At 44.3% G+C, this 18,994-nt stretch overlaps 1 protein-coding gene across 2 annotated transcripts in view; it reads right to left on the bottom strand.

Moving 5' to 3' along the window:
- MTF2 (metal response element binding transcription factor 2) overlaps nt 1-17,724 on the bottom strand; it is a 29,063-nt gene extending 11,339 nt beyond the window's left edge. The window contains exons 1-8 of one of the 2 annotated variants that reach the window (XM_028732692.2): nt 17,448-17,724; nt 9,094-9,292; nt 8,928-9,009; nt 7,922-8,017; nt 6,957-7,057; nt 6,717-6,865; nt 5,797-5,892; nt 4,825-4,893 (exon numbers count right to left, since the gene is read on the bottom strand). In XM_028732692.2, the coding sequence (XP_028588525.2) occupies nt 4,825-4,893; nt 5,797-5,892; nt 6,717-6,865; nt 6,957-7,057; nt 7,922-8,017; nt 8,928-9,009; nt 9,094-9,292; nt 17,448-17,452 (797 nt within the window). In that variant the 5' untranslated portion in view covers nt 17,453-17,724. The remainder of the gene's footprint in view (nt 1-4,824; nt 4,894-5,796; nt 5,893-6,716; nt 6,866-6,956; nt 7,058-7,921; nt 8,018-8,927; nt 9,010-9,093; nt 9,293-17,447) is intronic. The other variant, XM_028732690.2, reaches the window with a different exon arrangement.
- Nucleotides 17,725-18,994: the final 1,270 nt, after the last annotated feature.

Raw genomic sequence — 18,994 nt, 5'->3', positions numbered from 1 at the left:
TTCTCGTGAGAACCAAGGTCATCGCCTTTGCAGAGGCCGGAAAGGCAAAGGTAAACAAAGACAGATGCCTGCAGATGGCCCGAAGCAGAAGGGGGGTGAAGAGCCCACGCCAGTGGAAAACAAGGCTTTGTTAGCTGGCACTGCTTCACCAAAGGCTAAAGGCACGTCTGCTGACCAGAAGCAGGGGGGCAAGCTGCAAAAGCCCACGCCAGTGGAAGACAAGGCTATGTCTGCTGGCACAGCTTCACCAAAGGCTAAAGGCACGTCTGCTGGCCAGGAGCAGCAGGGGGGCAAGCTGCAAAAGCCCAAGTCAGTGGAAAACAAGGGTTTGCTTGCTGTAAAGACTGCTCCAACAGCCAAAGGCAGGTTTATTATCGATTCAGGTGCCAGCCGCCATATTTCGAAGGATCGCCACCTCTTTATCTCCTTCAAGCCTCAGGAAGGTGAGATCCACCTGGCTGATGGAAGGACGTTGCAAATTGCAGGAGAAGGGACTGTGAAACTTGCAAGTTTGCATACAACCATCAGTAATGTACTGTATGTTCCTGGAGCTGCAAGCAATTTATTGAGCGTCCCGCAGCTTACTGGACGTGGTTTTCAGATTTCCTTCAAGAGGAGCGTCTGTGTCATCAGTAAAGGCAAAGAGGACTATTTGCATGCAAAGTTTATGGATGGTTTGTTCCATATAACTTATGATGACACTGCTGTTGTATCTAATGCTGATTCTTGTTGTGTTGCACAAACTAACAAAGTTCTTCATGCAGGTTGCATTCATGAAGCGCATCGAAGGTTTGGTCACCTCTCTTGGAAGGCACTGGCCAAGATGCCAGAGGTGGTTGAGGGTTTGAACATCAAACCCTGTAAATTTCACATGAAATGTGTATCTTGTGCAGAGAACAAGGTGAAGGTTGCTCCAAAAGGCAAAGAGTCTAGCAGGCAGGCTTCCAAGCCCTACCAGCTAGTGCACGCAGACCTGGTTGGGCCACTTACGCCCTCTTTAGGAGGAGCAAGGTTCTTCATGGTTCTAATTGATTCTTTTACTAGGTACATTCATGTGTTTATGCTCGAACAGAAATCGCAAGCGTTTCCGAAGTTTAAGGCATTCTGTGCTTGGTTGGAGAATGCTCACGGTAAACGTATTTCCTGTCTGTTTACCGATCGGGGCGGGGAATTCACTTCTCAGCAGTTTGAAGCTTTCCTGACTGAGAAGGGAATCCAGCATGACATGTCAACCCCCAGATCGCCATGGATGAATGGGCTTGCGGAGAGAGCAAATCAGACATTGCTGCAAGGAATGAAAACCTTGTTGCATGATGCCAATCTCCCTGATAAGTTTTGGGGGGAAGCTTTGGGGAATCTGGTTTACTCCGTTAATCGCAGATTGTCATCACCCATTGGTTGTACCCCCTATGAGAAGATGTTTGGCAAGAAACCCAACACCAAACACATGAGAATATTTGGTTCTGACATGTGGGTACGCACCCCACAAACCAACAAGCTTGGGAAGCGTGGGGCACATGGTTTGTTCATGGGGTACGAAAAAGGTGCATACAGGGTATGGATGACTGACTCTAAGTCCATAAAGTTCACAAGGAGTGTTGAGTACAATCCTAAGTGGGGGGAAAATGTGGGAATTTTCCAGAGTTACCCAGAGGAGGATGAAGGTGATGTCAAGCAAGCAGCTAAAGCTGAGGAAGCTGCTGAGGATGATGATGATGAGGATGATGATGATGATGATGATGATGATCAGAGTTCGGATTCCAGTTCATTGGGCGGCGCTGCTGCTGATGTCAGTGAGAGTGATGACACAGCAGACTACAAGAGTGCAAAGGCCTCAGTCAGACCATCTGATGCGTCTGACAATGAACTGGAAGAACCACTGTTCACCATTGGTCACTTTTCTCCTAAGAAAGAGGAGATGAGTCCAGAAGACTTGCGTCTAGTACGTAGGTCTGAAAGGGCGACCAAAGGCAGACCTCCTAAGAGATTTGCTGATGAGTTTGCTAAGACTGCAACTGCTGTTCTTAGTAGCTCAGAGAAGGTGTGGGAACCTTCAAGCTTCAAAGAGGTTCAGGAGTTAACCTCTAAAGATGCTGAGCCTTGGCTTAATGCCATGAAGGCTGAAGTTGATTCCTTGAACAGGAACCAAACTTGGGAGCTGGTACCGGTAGTCCCAGGTATGAGACTGGTTGGCAGCAAATGGGTCTTCAAGGCCAAGACAGACCAGAATGGCAAGGTTGTCAGACACAAAGCCAGATTGGTTGCCAGAGGTTTTTCACAGGTACCAGGACAGGATTACCACGAGACCTACTCACCCACCGTCAAATATGAGAGCATTCGGCTGATGCTCAAGATTGCTGCGGAGGAGAAACTGCATGTTTCCCACCACGACATTAATACAGCTTTTTTGTACGGGATTTTGAACGAGGAGCTGTTTATGCTTCCACCTGACGGGATGCAGATACAGAAGGGAATGGTCTGTAAACTGCGGAAATCCTTATATGGTCTCAAGCAGAGTGCTAGGTGTTGGAACACAAAACTCACTGAAACGTTGCTTTCTCTAGGTTTTCACCAGGGCAAAGCTGATCCATGTGTGTTTGTCAAGGAGGAGGGGCAAAACAAACTGTATTGTTTATGTTTTGTTGATGATCTTCTGATGTTTTGGAAGAATCAGGCTTTCTATCAAAGCACCCTAGCTCAGCTGAAGGAGCACTTTGACATGAAGGATCTTGGTGAGGTATCCAACTATCTTTCTCTGCAGGTGGAGAAGGACCAAGCAGGTAATTTTCTGGTACACCAAACACAGAAAATTGCTGATGTATTAACCAGGTTGAATTTGGTTGATGCAAACCCAGCAGACACACCGATGGTGACAGGTTACCAGGTAGACAGTACTGCTGAAGCGTTTTCTGACACAACGCTGTACAGATGCGTTCTAGGCAAGCTGAATTTCATTGCCAGATGTTCAAGACCTGACATAGCTGTAAGCTGTAATCTGCTTAGCAGACATGCCAACAATCCTGCGGTTCAGGATTGGAAAGCTCTGAAGCGCATAGCCCGCTATTTGAAAGGGACTATGCACTACAGGCTGAGGTTCACCAGTCAGAAGACTGGAGGTCTTGAAATCTTTGCAGATGCAAGTTTTGGAAGTGACACCACGGATGGTACAAGCACTTCTGGTGTGTGCTACATGTACAACCACTGCCTGTTTGACTGGTTGTGCAAGAAGCAAACAACAGTGAGCCTAAGTTCCTGTGAAGCAGAACTCAATGCTCTGTCATTTTCACTCATGGATTGTGAATGGTTGATGCAACTGTTTAAGGACATCGGGGTTTCTGTGAAATGTCCTATACAAGTGTATCAAGACAATAGATCGTGTTTGGCTTTGCTGAACTCTGAGAGTTGCAAGCAAAGAACCAAGTACTTGCAGATTAAGCTACATCGTGCAAGAGAGTGTATTCAGAAAGGACTGATTCGGGTGTCCTACATGGCAGGAAATGAAATTCCTGCTGATCTGTTGTCTAAGGTTGTTAACAAAGAACAACTTAAGGTTTATGTACAAAGGTTGCAATTGAGTGAACCACAGGTACAACAGGTTACACGGAAAGGGGGAGGATGTTAGGATATTTCCGTTCCACCTTAAGAGAGAGCAGGCTTGTGAGTCACAGAGTCTGCGTATTTCCTGTTGAGGATGTTTATGTTTGCTGTTTCCTTTCGATTTCAGTCGGTCGGAGTCACTGACTCAGAACGGTCATGTTTTTCCTTTGTTCTGTTCAACGCTGAATAAAGTCTGTAAATTATGCTCTCTTCTGCGGTGCAAGCTTTCTGGCTGTGGTTTCTGCTGATAAAGAACAGTGTGCACAAGCCTGGAATGTGGCAATCTATTTCTGAGGCTTCGTGTCGCTAACTGCTGGATCTGCCTGGCTACGGGAGATCGATGGAAGTCCGGCAGCCGGCTTGGGGCCATGATGGACAATATCTCCCTGGCAGTTTCCCAACAGAATACACTAATAACAGTAATTGTTCACAAACTTACTAGAGGACTATTTGTGCTTTGTTTACAGCAAGGGTAGCTAATCTGTGCCCTGCTGTGATACCCAGTTTTTTGTCATCCTTCAACATCACCTCCCTTAACCCATTTTTTAAAAAGTATTTTAACTACCACTCTCATGTGCCCCCTACTGCAATTCTGTGCTGCCAAAATGTTTTTGTGACCGTACAAAATCCCCAAATATGTCCCTTAGAAAAACCTTTAAAACTGTTGCACCTTCCTTGGCCATGCCAACTCTGACGTGACCCCTAGAAGCCTGATTTAAACAACTTACCTCACCATGAGTCAATGGGGCCCTTGCCCCAGAAACATTAGCGAAAGGCACGTTATGAGAACCAACTAAAAACAACTTACTGAATTATTAGGTTAAAAGGTAAAGGGACCCCTGACCATTAGGTCCAGTCGTGACAGACTCTGGGGTTGCGGCGCTCATCTCGCTTTATTGGCCGAGGGAGCCAACATACAGCTTCCAGGTCATGTGGCCAGCATGACTAAGCCGCTTCTGGAAAACCAGCACAGCGCACGGAAATGCAGTTTACCTTCCCACCAGAGCGGTACCTATTTATCTACTTGCACTTTGACATGCTTTCGAACTGCTAGGTTGGCAGGAGCATGGACCGAACAACGGGAGCTCACCCCATCGTGGGGATTCGACCCACTGACCTTCTGATCGGCAAGTCCTAGGCTCTGTGGTTTAACCCACAGTGTCACCTGTGTCCCTTTTGAATTATTAGGTTACTGAATGATTTACTCCAGTGCAACATTGTACTTACCATTGCAAGGGTAAACGTTTGAGGTATTCTGGTCCAGAACTACAAACTGAACAAATGAATGTATAAAACCTAAAAATAAAATAAAAATAAACAAAAAAAGTAATTGCTGAGAAGGTACTTACTTGTAGCAACATATTCACTTTGCACGATGTCTATGACTTCAAAGCCCAAAGGAGCCAATACATGCTACTTAGTAGCATATCCAATAATTAATAAAGTTATCTAGATTTGTGAACTTAAAATGCTTCCTTTGTTTTATATACATGCAAGTCCCAGTTACCAAACACAATGCATTCCCTGAAAATTGTTTGTTAAGTGAGCGTTCACAAAACAAGTCCATGATTCATATTGATTCTTATGGGAACATTTCTAATCTGGATTTGTCTGACCTCTTCACCTACCCTCTATGGTTTCTTCCCGAAATGCCTGCAGCCAACCAGCAAAAGAGAGACAAAGGAAAAACTGATTTGTCTTATCTCTCCTGCTCTCTCATTTGTCTCATTCCCCACTCCCTCCATAGTTTCTGCCCCAAAATGGCTGCAGTCAACCAACAAAGCACGGAAAAGGTTGTTTAGATATCTGAATCTCTGGAGTTTATAGTGAGGTTTGGGCATAGCTCTTTATGGTTGGATAACTGAATTTTTGCATAGTGAGCAGTTATTATAAATATAATTGTTAAGATAACTGAATCTTTATCTAGGTAACTTTATTTATACAGTACAGGCTAACTAAATACATAGCTAGGTATATATTCTGTCTTTCTGTAACAAATAACAAATAAAAATATAGAACTAATACAATCCTAATAAAGAACAGCAATAAGAACATCACCACATGTCATAACTGCAAGTGTGCAGAAAATAATAGTATTATGCTGCTATAGGTATAAATGCATCCTTGTGTCTCCCCCTGGCCTGCCCCCCAGAATAAAACCCTGACAAACACAAGTAGGATCAAGAAGATACACCTTACCTGTCACCAAACAGCATTGGCTTTTGGAGGCACTGCACACAAGCCTCATGAAACCACTGTTTGCATTTGCAGCACTGTAGCATCTTTAAATACCAGCTTCATTAACAGAAAGGGAGAAAGGAAAGAATTGAATTGGAATGTGTTACGTGTTCCCTACTGAAGTGCAAACACATGGGGCAGAATCCAAATTTGTGCAAACAGACGTCTGCTCATGGGACATGATTTCACCTTTCTCTCCTTCTCAATGCAGCCCTTCCCCCAAAAAACTTGCTCTGGAGAATCCCCCAACCTCCCGTAGGAGATTTTGAGGGCCCATAGGAGGCTGTAGGTGGGAAGAAAGGAAGGTGATGAGTGGAAGCCTGTTCTGCATGGCAGATCTAGATGCAATCCATTCCGTTTCAGTAAATGGAAAAGTGACACTTAGCGGGCCAAAAGCTGAAGGAAATTTTATCATAATTTTACTCCAACTGAAAATGTGTGGCTTAATATTATGCATGTTTACTTGAAAGTAACTCCCATTGGGTGATATTCAAGGCTAGTCCTATTCAGAGTAGACTCACTTAAGGTAATGTACATAACCCTAGGTTCATTAATTTCTGTTGAGTCTGCTCTACTCCAAGTAGGACTTAGTTGCATACAACCCAATGTGTTTAATGAAGCTTGCTCCCAAGTTAAACGTGTAGAAACGTGGGCTTAACAATCCTATTTTTATGAATACAGACTTTAAAACTGAACAGAAAGTGTAATGAAAGCCTAGTAATGAAGGCCATTACTGTAGTAAAATTGCCTTATAAATATATACGTGATATTTCTGGAACGGAACACAGCATTCAGCTCTCATATAGATTACTGGCATTTAATAGAATATACAGCAATAAATCTGAGAGAAAATCTTTTCATAAGAGTTTCAACATGCTTACTCTCCAGGACCTCCACAGTAGCAATAACACTGTTGGGCATTTGTTTTATGGCCTGCATCCCATTCAAGGTCGGATACATTGTAAGGCAATGTCTGCTTCATGACTTGCAGTGCTTTGGCATTTGGTCCTTTCTTAAGTGCGCCACCTCTCTGGAATAAAACAGATTGAAGCAGCGACCACTACTATACAAAATCAAGTTCAAATTTCAACTGTAGTCACTTCACTAAGTGGATAACTTACCTTTGTTGTTGTTGCAAAGACACACTGCCGGCAAAGCCATTTATCATCTGAATCTATCACGCTGGAATCAATATTTGGTGTGTGACACAGCTGGTGATAACCTGAATTCAAAAAGATTTTTTTATTACTCTAAAGCTACTAAACACCCTTGCCATCTTAACCTTTATGGCACGTGACAATAAAGAAAACCCAATCCATCTTCTGATTTACATTATAATTCCAATGTATTTTATGTCAAGAGGTACAATACATATCCCATATGTACACAACCGTTATCAATAGGACGACATGTAACAGTGCCAGCCTGCTTATGTAACAGACCTACAAGAGAACTTCCAATTCCTCTCCTACACCACACACACACACACACACACACACCTCTGCCATCCAAATCTGCTCTGAAGGGCTAGAGCAGTGTTTCCCAACCTTGGGCCTCCAGCTGTTTTTGAACTACAATTCCCATCATCCCTGACCACTGGTCTTGCTAGCTAGGGATGATGGGAGTTGTAGTCCAAAAACAGCTGGAGGCCCAAGGTTGGGAAACACTGGGCTAGAGGACCCTCTAGCTAGAGAAGGGAAGAGAAGGACGAGGAAGACCTGTCGGGTCCGCTGGCACAACACTTGATCTCACCCCATATACTTACAGTGGACACAGCACTAACTTAACTGTGTCACTCGGCTGATACTAAGGTTTCCATCAGCAAAACAGGAAGGGAAGCAATTTTCTGCAAGCCCCTGCCTCCAGCAATCTGCTCCAGAATATTAAGGGAACCTGTGGAGTAGCTTCAAGAGCATATGAAAGGCTGCAGAGGGAATAGTGAATTGGCTAAATAAATAAACAGATACACAGATAAATAGAAAAAAATCCCCTTCCTCTTTTGGAACCCTTGCCATTAGCTGAGTGACACTGTGTAATACGATCCTGAATTTTAAAAAAGTTCTGCACATTAAGAAGTTCATTTTACCTTGACCACACTTATCACAAATAACCATTTCATTGGGTGCTTCTGAATATTCTTCCTGGCATATTGTACAGACCATTTCCCCACTTTCAGTAGCTCCTAAAAAGATAAAATGGTAAGGTTTACATTAAATAAATAAAATACATACACTAAATGGATACCAGTTATATTACCGTATTTTTCCATGTATTGGACAAGGTTTTTTGACTCAAAAATCGCATCAAAAAACTGGGGTCTTCCAATACACCAATAGTGGCATGTGGGGGGGGAGGGAGAAGGAGGGCGGTTGGCGGAAGTGCGGCTTCCCTCAATGCTGCAGCAAGTAGGGAGCAATCTGGGAGGTGTTTCCTGCCCGCAGCTGGGGTGGGGGAAGAGAGAAGCTACGCACCACCAGCCAGCTCGCGGAATAAAACTACATGTTATTATTAAATTCATTTTTATATCACCCTCTTCACCTCTTTCCTATAAAAGCTCAGGATGATGACCAGTGTAAAAATGATTGCAATAGCTAATCATGTTTTGGGGGCCAGCTGTTTACATCTAAACAGCAACAGATGCACTTCCCTGGAGAAGTTCCTCAAACAGGACATTGCCATACAGATGGCTCAGCCAGGTCTTGCTTCCAGCACAGACATAAGAAATCGAAGGAGATAAGACTTTAAGGCAGGCATAGGCAAATTCCGGCCCTCCAGGTGTTTGGGACTACAATTCCCATCACCCCTAGCTAACAGGACCAGTGGTCAGGGGTGATGGGAACTGTAGTCCCAAACATCTGGAGGGCTGGCATTTGCCTATGCCTGCTTTAAGGCCAATGCTGATAAATGTTGCCCATCCAAGATCAATGCAGAGTTGTCAAAAAGGGACCTAAAGTGTCTATTAACGCAAACTCCCTGACCAATCCTTCAACTTTATTCTGTTCCCTCCCATGGGGTCTCTCACTGGGACAAGACTGGAAATAGATGAGGTCTGAAATTTCAAAGTGTCAATAAAAATAAACTAAGGTTCTTGCCTGTTTGTATGTCCTTCCAGAGAACCCAGGATTTGGAACTGTCTTCAAATATAATGAAGCAGCTCTGCTTAAGTTTGTTTATCTGAAAAGGAGAATAAATGTTAGTGTTTAGGTGGCACAGCCTCAGAAGTATGATAATTTTACAAGGCTGTTGGACACAAATTACCTTTTTGATAGTTCCAAGATAAAACAAGCCATCTGACCATCTAGCTAGGACATCTTGACCTTCTTCGAATTTGCACACTGGCTTTTTGGTTTTCTGTCCATCCCGCGAGGACAGTTTGGTCAAGGGCGTTGGTGGTTTTTGGTTTCGGCGTAAAGGAGACCGCTTGTGGACCACTGAATTACCCACCCCCGTAGAGTCTCTAAAGAACAAAAATAAATGTAGAATTAATATGAATAATTTGTCACTTGCTCTTCTTCTTGTAGTAAAAATATAAAGCCCTCTTTGCACCTTGCAACCCTCCAGTTAAAAGCCATCAGAAAACTACAAGCCATGTGACACTAAAATGCAAATAATTAAGTTAATATACTGAAAAAAGAGAGTACTCAAAATAAGAGTGGGACTGAAAGCAGAACTTATCTGAAGAAAAATCTGAGATATGAATACGAAAGGTGAAGTTAGCCTTTCTCCTGGGGAATTGTAGCTAGTGCAATATCAAAATACAGGGCTGGGGAAGTAGGTCATATTCCTGGATGTCAAGATTGAGTTGTAAACATCAGAGTTCTGCCATTTCTACTGCCAATATAATCCTCTGAAATTTCCTTTACAACCTGTCTCTTTGCAGTACTTTCCAAATACTCAGGTAGTACTGATCAGTAAGCAGTAAAACTTGCACATGCTAAGCCTATATTTTAGGGTGTCATCTGAATTACTTGCACAACTAACGAGTAAAATGGTCATTTGGTGCCATTTGTAATAATAAAAATCAATGTCATTTTAAATTTTCTATTTACAATACAGCCACAAATGCAAAATGCTTCCTTTCACTCTGCAAGTGCGGTGTTGTACTTGTTCAGTGAGTATTTGCATAACACATTGGAACACAAAACCATAACCAAGGCACTTACAAAAAGTTGTAAGGAAATAGAGCAAACACTGCTCTTGGCTTCTAAATCTTGGGATGGATGCAGTGCCAGGTAAACCATGAATTCCAACTTTCCACACACAGTGAAAAGGAGAATGTGGTATTAATGAAAGAGTGTTCCCCTGCACCCAATAATTTATCTACCAAATTTTAACAAGTGAATTAGGCTAGCCTCATCTTCCCTATAACCACTGGGGAACACTGGGATAGAGGGATGGAACTCATCCATTGAAAATGTCTACTGATAGAAGAGCCCCCAAAACCAACTGTACACAACACAACAACTTAATCTTGACAAGTACATAGTTGTGTTAAAAGAGAACATAATGTTCTATTATGTTCTTATATATGCTGGAAGCCACTCATAGTGCCTGGGGCAACCCAGTCAGATGGGTATGCTACAAATAATAAAATTAGCATTATTATAATCCTACTCATGTTCACTACAGTGGTATCTCGGGATGCGAACGGGATCTGTTCCGGAGCCCCATTCGCATCCTGACCAGAACGTAAGACGTGACTGCGCGTCGTGTTTCACCACTTCCGTGCATGTAGCCAAACCTGGAAGTAACACACTCTGTTACTTCCGGGTCGCCGCGGAGCGAAACCCAAAAATACTTATCCTGAAGCATATTTATCCTGAGGTATGACTGTACAAAGTCCCACAGTGTTCAATGGAGCTTGCTCCACAGTAAATAAGCTTATGTTTGCAGTCTTACAGATAACCCATTTCCCAGAAACACTGATTTGGAATCCCACTGATCCCAATGAGACTTACTCCAAAGCACAAACAAGAATCTGTTGTAACAGTAGCAGTAGACTGATAAAGCAGAAGGCAATTTACTTCTGTTTTGGTTGGTTACAGTTACTGTAATAAAGTTCAATAAAGGATTCTTGTTTCAGGTGTAATATGCATCCCTACAACAACACCTATTTATTCCCCAATTGATTTTCAGAGGTTCTTAAATAGTAATTTACAAAATATTGAGATTAAATGCTCAATATACAGTGGTGCCTCGCAAGACGAAAATAATCCGTTCCGCGATTCTCTTTGTCTAGCGGTTTTTTTGTCTTGCGAAGCAACCCTATTAGCGGCTAAGCGGATTAGCGCTATTAGCGGTTTAGCGGCTATTAAAGGATTAGCGGCTTAGCGGCTTTGAAAAAAGGGGGGGAGCGGAAAAAAAATCACAAGACTAGCAAGACGTTTTCGTCTTGCGAAGCAAGCCCATAGGGAAAATCGTCTTGCGAAGCAGCTCAGAAACGGAAAACCCTTTCGTCTAGCGGGTTTTCCGTCTTGCGAGGCATTCGTCTTGCGGGGCACCACTGTACAATTGAAAGACAAAACTGGACCAGAACTATTAGATCTGGGTTATGATAGTCTACTCAACACTTATAATTTCAACATTTAGAACAAAAATATGCTGATCAATGAACTTGGTGATACCCAACATTAGTGAAACTCTGACCAGACACACTGAAATAGGTCTATATCATGACTAACATTGGAAACAATGCTTAGACCACTTGATGTAGGAAAAATATTTTAAGCGGTCCACATAAAAATACAAAATTCAATTTAAAAATTCCTTTAAAACTAGATAAAAAAGCAAACCATGTATCACAAATAAAACTGAGCAGTGTAGAAAACCCTTAAAAAAATAATAATAATCAGAGTCCAGGAAAGCTTGGATAAACATATAGGGTGGTATTCAGCTGTTTTATTCAGAACGAACACTGAAATTAATGGCTCTACTTTTGACTAAAGATTTGCTGAATATGTTTTAGAGATCATTGCTGCTTTCATCCCAATTACCTGGGAGACAGCGTTCTGGAGAGTGGGTGCTATCACCAAGAAGGCCCATTTTACTTTTTTACTAAGTGACAATCCACTGGTCATGGCTATTTAGGATATTCAAACTGCAATTCTAAATTTATGCTAATACTACAAACTTGCATTTGGTTGCCAATACCCAAATATACCCCAATAATTTAAAAAGGCAATGTCATCATTAAGAAAAGTCAATATATCACTAATACTTGTATAATCATTTTCTAAAATAAGCAAATTATAACAATGTTTTTGTGTTCGTCAAGTGTTATGTTTATGAAAACAGTAGTAAAAAAGGTAATCTTCTGTCATACCATCGATGACATGAGAGAATATTTTCCTTTTAATACGCAATTACTTTCTTAGTGATGGAAGGAGAAACTATAGGAGAAATCCACATAGGGAAGTGGGCTTCTGCTCCCACAGTTGATATATATCTGCATTTATCTAGACCTCAAATAATTGGCTGAATTACAAAAAAATTTATATATACCCAACTTTCTCCAAACAAAAACACAAAGCTGGTTACATCGGTTTCTAAATACATACGGTTTCTAAACGTACATGGAACTAAAAGTGCACCAGGATGAGGTTGGTAACTTGGAAGAACTGCATAAGGAGTAGATGTTCACAGCTGATCAGTGGCACTGCTATCTAGCTCTCAGCTCAATGCAAACAAAACATGAGAGAAATAGTGCAACACTGAGGCGAAATGGTAAAATACTGCAGAGGTAGCTGGACAAGACTAAAATGGGGGCAGAAACAAAGCTGGCAAAGTCTAGAGCAGATCAAGGCAATAGAAGCTGTCTTCCCCCCGCCCCCATTTCCTCCTACTCTGCCACCAACTGATGCTGGTAATCCAGAAGGTGGTACTTCCCCTTTCTGCACACCACAACTATCAGAAAACACGACACATAGATGCAGCAGACTGAGACTTACACATGTTCACACCGTGCACACAAGATGATGAAGCGCCACTGCACAAAGCAAGTTGAGCTTGCTCCCGCACGTATTCTTCTGCTCGAGCAAGTTGGTAAGCAGGAAAAGGTTAAAATTCTGTGAGTTGCTGCTGCTCTGAGAAGGGCTTGCTGCAACTGACTCTATTGGACTCCAAGTAGACCTACAGGATGCCGCAACCCTGCTTCCAGAGTAGGGCTAACTCAGAGTCCCATTTCAACTGCTTAATGAGGACCCAGCAATGAAGCCGCTCTACATGCTGTATGATATAGAAGTGATAGTGACTCAACTTGTCTGCCATGCAAATGGTCGCTGGCTACTGAAGGTAGATGAGATGTTAACTGGCCCCCAATGACCACTTCACATGCTCCAGGGAATGTGAACAGCAGCCAGGAAGCAGCTGTGAGGTAATGAGGAATGGAACATGGTAATCCCCAATCCTTCTGTTCTGCAGAAGGAAGTCAATGCCTCAATGAGAAGGTAAGGCTTAGAAAAGAGCTGGAGACCCTCTCTTGTTTTGGTAAGAAGCACAAGGGATTTTGAGGATTGGGACAACCTGCCCACTAGTCTTCAAGTTAAAATAAAGAAAACATACAGATAACAGAGTATACCTTTTCTTTTTTCCTTTTCCAAAGTTTGGACTGAAAAGTGAGGTGCATTCATAGGTCATTGTGCTTGTTAGCAGAAGAGGAGGAGTTTGGATTTGATATCCCGCTTTATCACTACCGGAAGGAGTCTCAAAGCGGCTAACATTCTCCTTTCCCTTCCTCCCCCACAACATACACTCTGTGAGGTGAGTGGGGCTGAGAGACTTCAGAGAAGTGTGACTGGCCCAAGGTCACCCAGCAGCTGCATGTGGAGGAGCGGAGACGCGAACCCAGTTCCCCACATTCTTTGAATGTGCACAAAAATGCGGTTGCCTGCATTACCGTATTTTTTGCTCTATAAGACTCACTCCCCCCCCAAAAAGTAAGGGGAAATGTGTGTGCATCTTATGGAGCGAATGCAGGCTGCACAGCTATCCCAGAAGCCAGAACAGCAAGAGGGGTTGCTGCTTTCACTGCGCAGCGATCCCTCTTGCTGTTCTGGCTTCTGAGATTCAGAATTTTTTTCTTCTTGTTTTCCTCCTCCAAAAACTAGATGCGTCTTGCGGTCTGGTGCGTCTTATAGAGCGAAAAATACGGTACATTTCATGTTTTTGCATATAATATAACATGTTCAGTCCCAGGCAGTTCTAGTTCTAACAACTGTGTGTATTCTAGCTAGGAAGACCTCCACCTAGAACCCTTACGGTGGACAACAAGGACAGTGTGGGTGCAAACTACTTGGAGGTTACTGTAGTTAAAGTGATATAATAAGTGTGTGAATAAACAGCTAAATAGAGCAGGTAAGGAACTGTGTGCTGTGCAATGAACTTTGTAGGAAGTGACTACCTTACTTTTTTACACAGAAGTCTGAGGCTGCTATGCTCCCCCTGGTTTGTGGGCTTCACAAGCAACCAAGCGTCCATGTGTTGATTTTATTACTATCACTGAATCCACAAATTCTTTCATTTGTTGTAGACAATGCAGGGGTGCACTTATCTTGACTATACCAATTAATATATCAGAAAAAATATGCTTCCCCAATACTCAGTCCCATGCTAATGTGCCCTCAGTAAGACTGCAGTCCCCGCAACCTCTTGTTAAATCGTTAGATTAATTACCAAAATATTCCAGTAGATAAATAACACCTACCTGGAATATATTTTTTAATCAATTAATTATATACTATATTTCTTGCAAGCTCAAGGCACCCTACATGGCTGGTTCGATTCCCCGCTCCTCCACATGCAGCTGCTGGGTGACCTTGGGCTAGTCACATTTCTCTGAAGTCTCTCAGCTTCACTCATCTCACAGAGTGTTTGTTGTGGGGGAGGATGGGAAAGTAGATTGTTAGCCTCTTTGAGACTCCTTAGGGTAGTGAGAAAGCAGGATATCAAATCCAAGCTCCTCCTCTTCTTCTCAACCATCTTGTGAGGAAATTAGGCGAAGACTAAGTGACTAGCTAGCCCAGGGGTAAGAAACCTAAGGCCCATGAGCCACAAGCAGTTGTTTAACTGGCCCACGAGCTGCCCTCGAACCGAGCCCCCCCAAGGCTGTGCTAAACCAGTGCAACACGGTGCGGGGACTCGCTTCTGCGGTGCCGGAAATCGCATGCGCGCTCACACATCTGCACAATCCAGTCCACGGTGGGATCTCTGCTGGAGTGAATTGGCCCAGGGAAGGTAAACCTTGCTGACCCATGAGCTAGCCCATGGGAACCCAGTAATCTTCACAGCTGAAGAAGCACTTGAATCCAACTCTCCAAAGTCCTACTACTCTTAACCTCTAATCAGCCTTTCTCAACCTTAGGTCCCCAGATGTTGTTGGGACTACAACTCCCAACATCCCTGACCACTGGTCCTGCTAGCTAGGGATGATGGGAGTTGTTGTCCAACATCTGGGCCCCCAAGGTTGAGATATATTGCTCTTTCACAATACTGACTCTCTCTTTTTCTTCACCAAAGAATAACTGACATTTTTCATTGTATAGTGTTAGTGGAGACTTCATTATTGGGCTGTCACAATGACTGCCTGTACAGGTAACCTGCAACTTACATTTAACACATGCAATTTCAGCTTTATGCAGTTGAAGGCCAGCTGGCTAAAATCACACAATTTAAATGCATGGAAGCTGAAGAGCTTAAAAGCTCTTCTTGCACAGGGTTTTCCCAGTGTGGAAAGTTTTTAAGCTCTTAGTCTTGCTTACCAGGCTATGGGTGCCTCTCACGAGATCTTCTGAGAGCCTCCCAGAGTCTGGTAAGCAAGACTGACAAACTTAAAAGCTCTCTGCCTTGCTTGTTGGAGTAAGACTCATGTGGTGCATCAGCTCCAGAAAGTAAGATTGCTTGCATGGAAGCGGTTCCAAGGGGGTTGTTCGAGTATATATATTTTTGTGTATGCGCACCAACCCCAAAACGTACCAACTGTGCAAGATGCGATCGCACTGTACTCAGCCTAACCATCTTCACCATTACTGCAAGGATAAAAGGGTGTGGAGAGACCTATGTATGCTGCCTTGAGCTCCTCAGAGACAGGGTGGGATATATGTACAACTATTACCTTTGTTCACCAGGAGGGTTGCCATGCCCCACTTATCTGGACTTGCTCAAAAGATAGTTTTCTTATCTACTGCTGCTCCAATTCCACCATACTGCCACAGAGCACCTGGAGTTCAGGAATTCTAAAGAGAGGCTGGCAGTCATAGTGGAGAATTTAGCACCCCAGAAATGAGTTAAAAGCTTGTGAAACTGATTTTTCCCCAAAGGAAAGAGGACACCCTCAATTTAATTCATGAACTGAATCTGCTTTTCACATAAGGAACAAACAACCCAAACACTGAGATGAGGGGCACACAAACATTTGGAAACCAGAATAATGTAATCTGTGCTATCCACATCAAAGAAAAAAATAACAACATAAAATTCACTGCAATAGTGGTTAAGTGGCAATGGAAGGACATCAACCAAGACCACTATCCTACCACCTGCAATGCAGGAATCTTTTGCCCATCATGAGGATCGAGCCTATGATCCTGAGATTAAAAGTATCATGCTCTACCAACCTATAAAGCTATCAACCTATATGGCCACAGTTAATTATTTAAGGCATGAAATTCTGTGCATGATCAGAAGCATGTGTGTGTATATGTGTGTATTATGTATATGTATATGTGTGTGTGTGTGTGTGCGTGCGCACACACACACACACTGAGTCCTTTAAAAGAGGCCCCATGGATACAGAGTACACATGTTCCACGGGGCCTCTTTTAGAAGACTCACCGTGTGCGTGTGCGTGTGTGTGTGAAGCCATTTATCTATCTCAGGGCTGCTAAACTTCTTTTGCTCTAACATACCAGGAATGTGTTAAAACCAAAAACATGAGATGAAGAGGAGGAGAGTAACGAGCACCCTTTGAAATAATATACAATATCACCTTTATTGGGGCGAGGGGTTGCAAATCCAGAGTCTAAAATTACCGAACCCCCTCATTTTCTAAACACCGCATCTATACAGGCAAAGAGCGACGACCATAACAAAACAACAACAACAACGCCGCGGCTCGTTCATAGGTACGGCTCAACAAAGCCAGGAAACTTCCCCGTTCCCTGGGAGTCGAGGTCGCCACGAGCTAGCAAAGTGCCACCCTCTTCCCCACCCCCACCCGGGAGGCCCTCGCCTTTGTTTTGGTCTCCAGGTTGGGCGGTGGGGAGGGGGAATACAATCAGAAGCCCCTTCAAACCCACAAATGCAGCTTTTATATTGCATAAGCACACCCCTCCCCGCCTTCTTTTAACAAAGCACAATTCAAAATAAGGTCGGAGTGGAGGGTGGGGGTGGAAGAGAAAGAGAGGCCTTCGTGATGTCGGTTCCCTCCACCCAACAAAACCGGATTTGGGGAGAACAGAGAAAGGAAATCCAGCCAGCGGAGGAAACTGAGGGCGCGGAGGGGAGACGGAGCCGAGCTCTTTCTCCCGCTCCCTGCGCCAGCCGAGGGGGGGGGGGCTTCCCTTCCCCTTCCCGGGACCCCCCCCTCCCCCTCTACCCTACCCGCTCCCTTCACCCACCTCATTCGGTCTCTCCGGTGGGGCCACCCGCTTCATACAGGGAAATCAAGTGAGCTCAACGCGCTCCTCCCGAGAGAAGCCTCCCGCCGGCCGGGCTCCTCGCGAACCAACCGCCTCACGGGGGTGGTGCTGGGGGGCTCTATAGGGCCGTTGGACCGGGGACGGGGGGGGTGGGCTGGACGAGGACGAAGCTCAAGGCAGCCTCACAGGCAGCCCTTCGCCTCCACCGCAGCCCTTCGCCATTTTGCTTTCCCGCGGAGGAGGAGGAGGAGGCGCTAGTGCATTGTGGGGGAAAACACAAAAGGAGCCGCTTTCCAACGGCAACAACGGCCCCGCCCACGCGCCGGCTCCGGCCTCGCGCCGAATCACCGCTGCCCCTTCGGCGAGGGGCGGGGCGAGGGAGCGCGAGAGCAAGAGGCAGCCAGCAAGCCAACCAACCAACCCGCCCGCTTCTAGCTGCGTGCGGAAGGACACGGGGCCGCGAGAGTGCCTTGTCTGCGGGTGAACAAAGAGGGATTATTTTAAGAGAGAGACCCACGGCTCCCTCCTCCTCCGCGTCTTTTTTAGCGAACTCTCCAGCGCGGGTAGAGAGTGTTGGAAGGAAATCGGGAATGTGTTTTTAGGAAACAAGGCGTAGGCAGAGCGTTTAGCTTCGAGACCGAAGTGGACAACTTCTGCTCTTGCCTAACAGCGATAATACTCGGTGCTCTTTTTTTCCTTTAAAAAAAATGTTCAGGGGTACTCTCATTTTGACTCAATAAAATCACCATTTTATAGTTCGAATCAGGAAAAATAAATACAGTAATTGGACAAAAGTACAAAGATTCAAAGAATGTTTAAGGGTATGCGTGCCCCTGCGTAGCCCCAGAAAAAAATCACTGGATATACTCTATCCTGTATATTTCTCTGAAATATAAAAATGCATTCCTAGCGAAGGTGTTTTGCAGTCGCCTCCCTGCTGCTCTTCCATGTCCCTGCTTCAGCTCAGAGACGTATAATAATAATAATAATAATAATATAATAATAACAACAACAACATTTATACCCTGCCCATCTGGCTGGGTTTTCCCAGCCACTCTGGGCAGCTTCCAGCACAGGCTTCCTCAAACTCGGCCCGCCAGATGTTTTGAGACTACAATTCCCATCATCCTTGACCACTGGTCCTGCTATCTAGGGATCATGGGAGTTGTAGGCCAAAAACATCTGGAGGGCCAAGGTTGAGGAAGCCTATTTCAGCACATAAAAGAAAACCATATGTTTCTGCTCCCCTGCCCTAGTGGATCAGGCCCACCAAGGCACATTTGGTGGTTCCCACATCATGGTTCCTAACACTGGCTGACTAGATGCCTCTGGGAAGCCTACAAAAGGGGGCACAAGGGCAACGGCCCTCTCTCCACTGCTACTACCAATAGACCAAATGCAACTATTACGGAAACCCAAATAAAGATGGGGCAAGGAGGGCGGGGTGAGTGTCAATGTGTTACCATGAACCAGACTCAGTCTTCATTAAAGGTAAATTCGGTCCAGTCGTGACCGACTCTGGGGTT

This window comes from Podarcis muralis, chromosome 5 (genome assembly GCF_964188315.1).
Source record: "Podarcis muralis chromosome 5, rPodMur119.hap1.1, whole genome shotgun sequence".
Taxonomy (NCBI): domain Eukaryota; kingdom Metazoa; phylum Chordata; class Lepidosauria; order Squamata; family Lacertidae; genus Podarcis; species Podarcis muralis.
The sequence above is the reverse complement of the archived record's forward strand: the minus strand, read 5'-3'. Positions and strand labels throughout refer to the sequence as shown.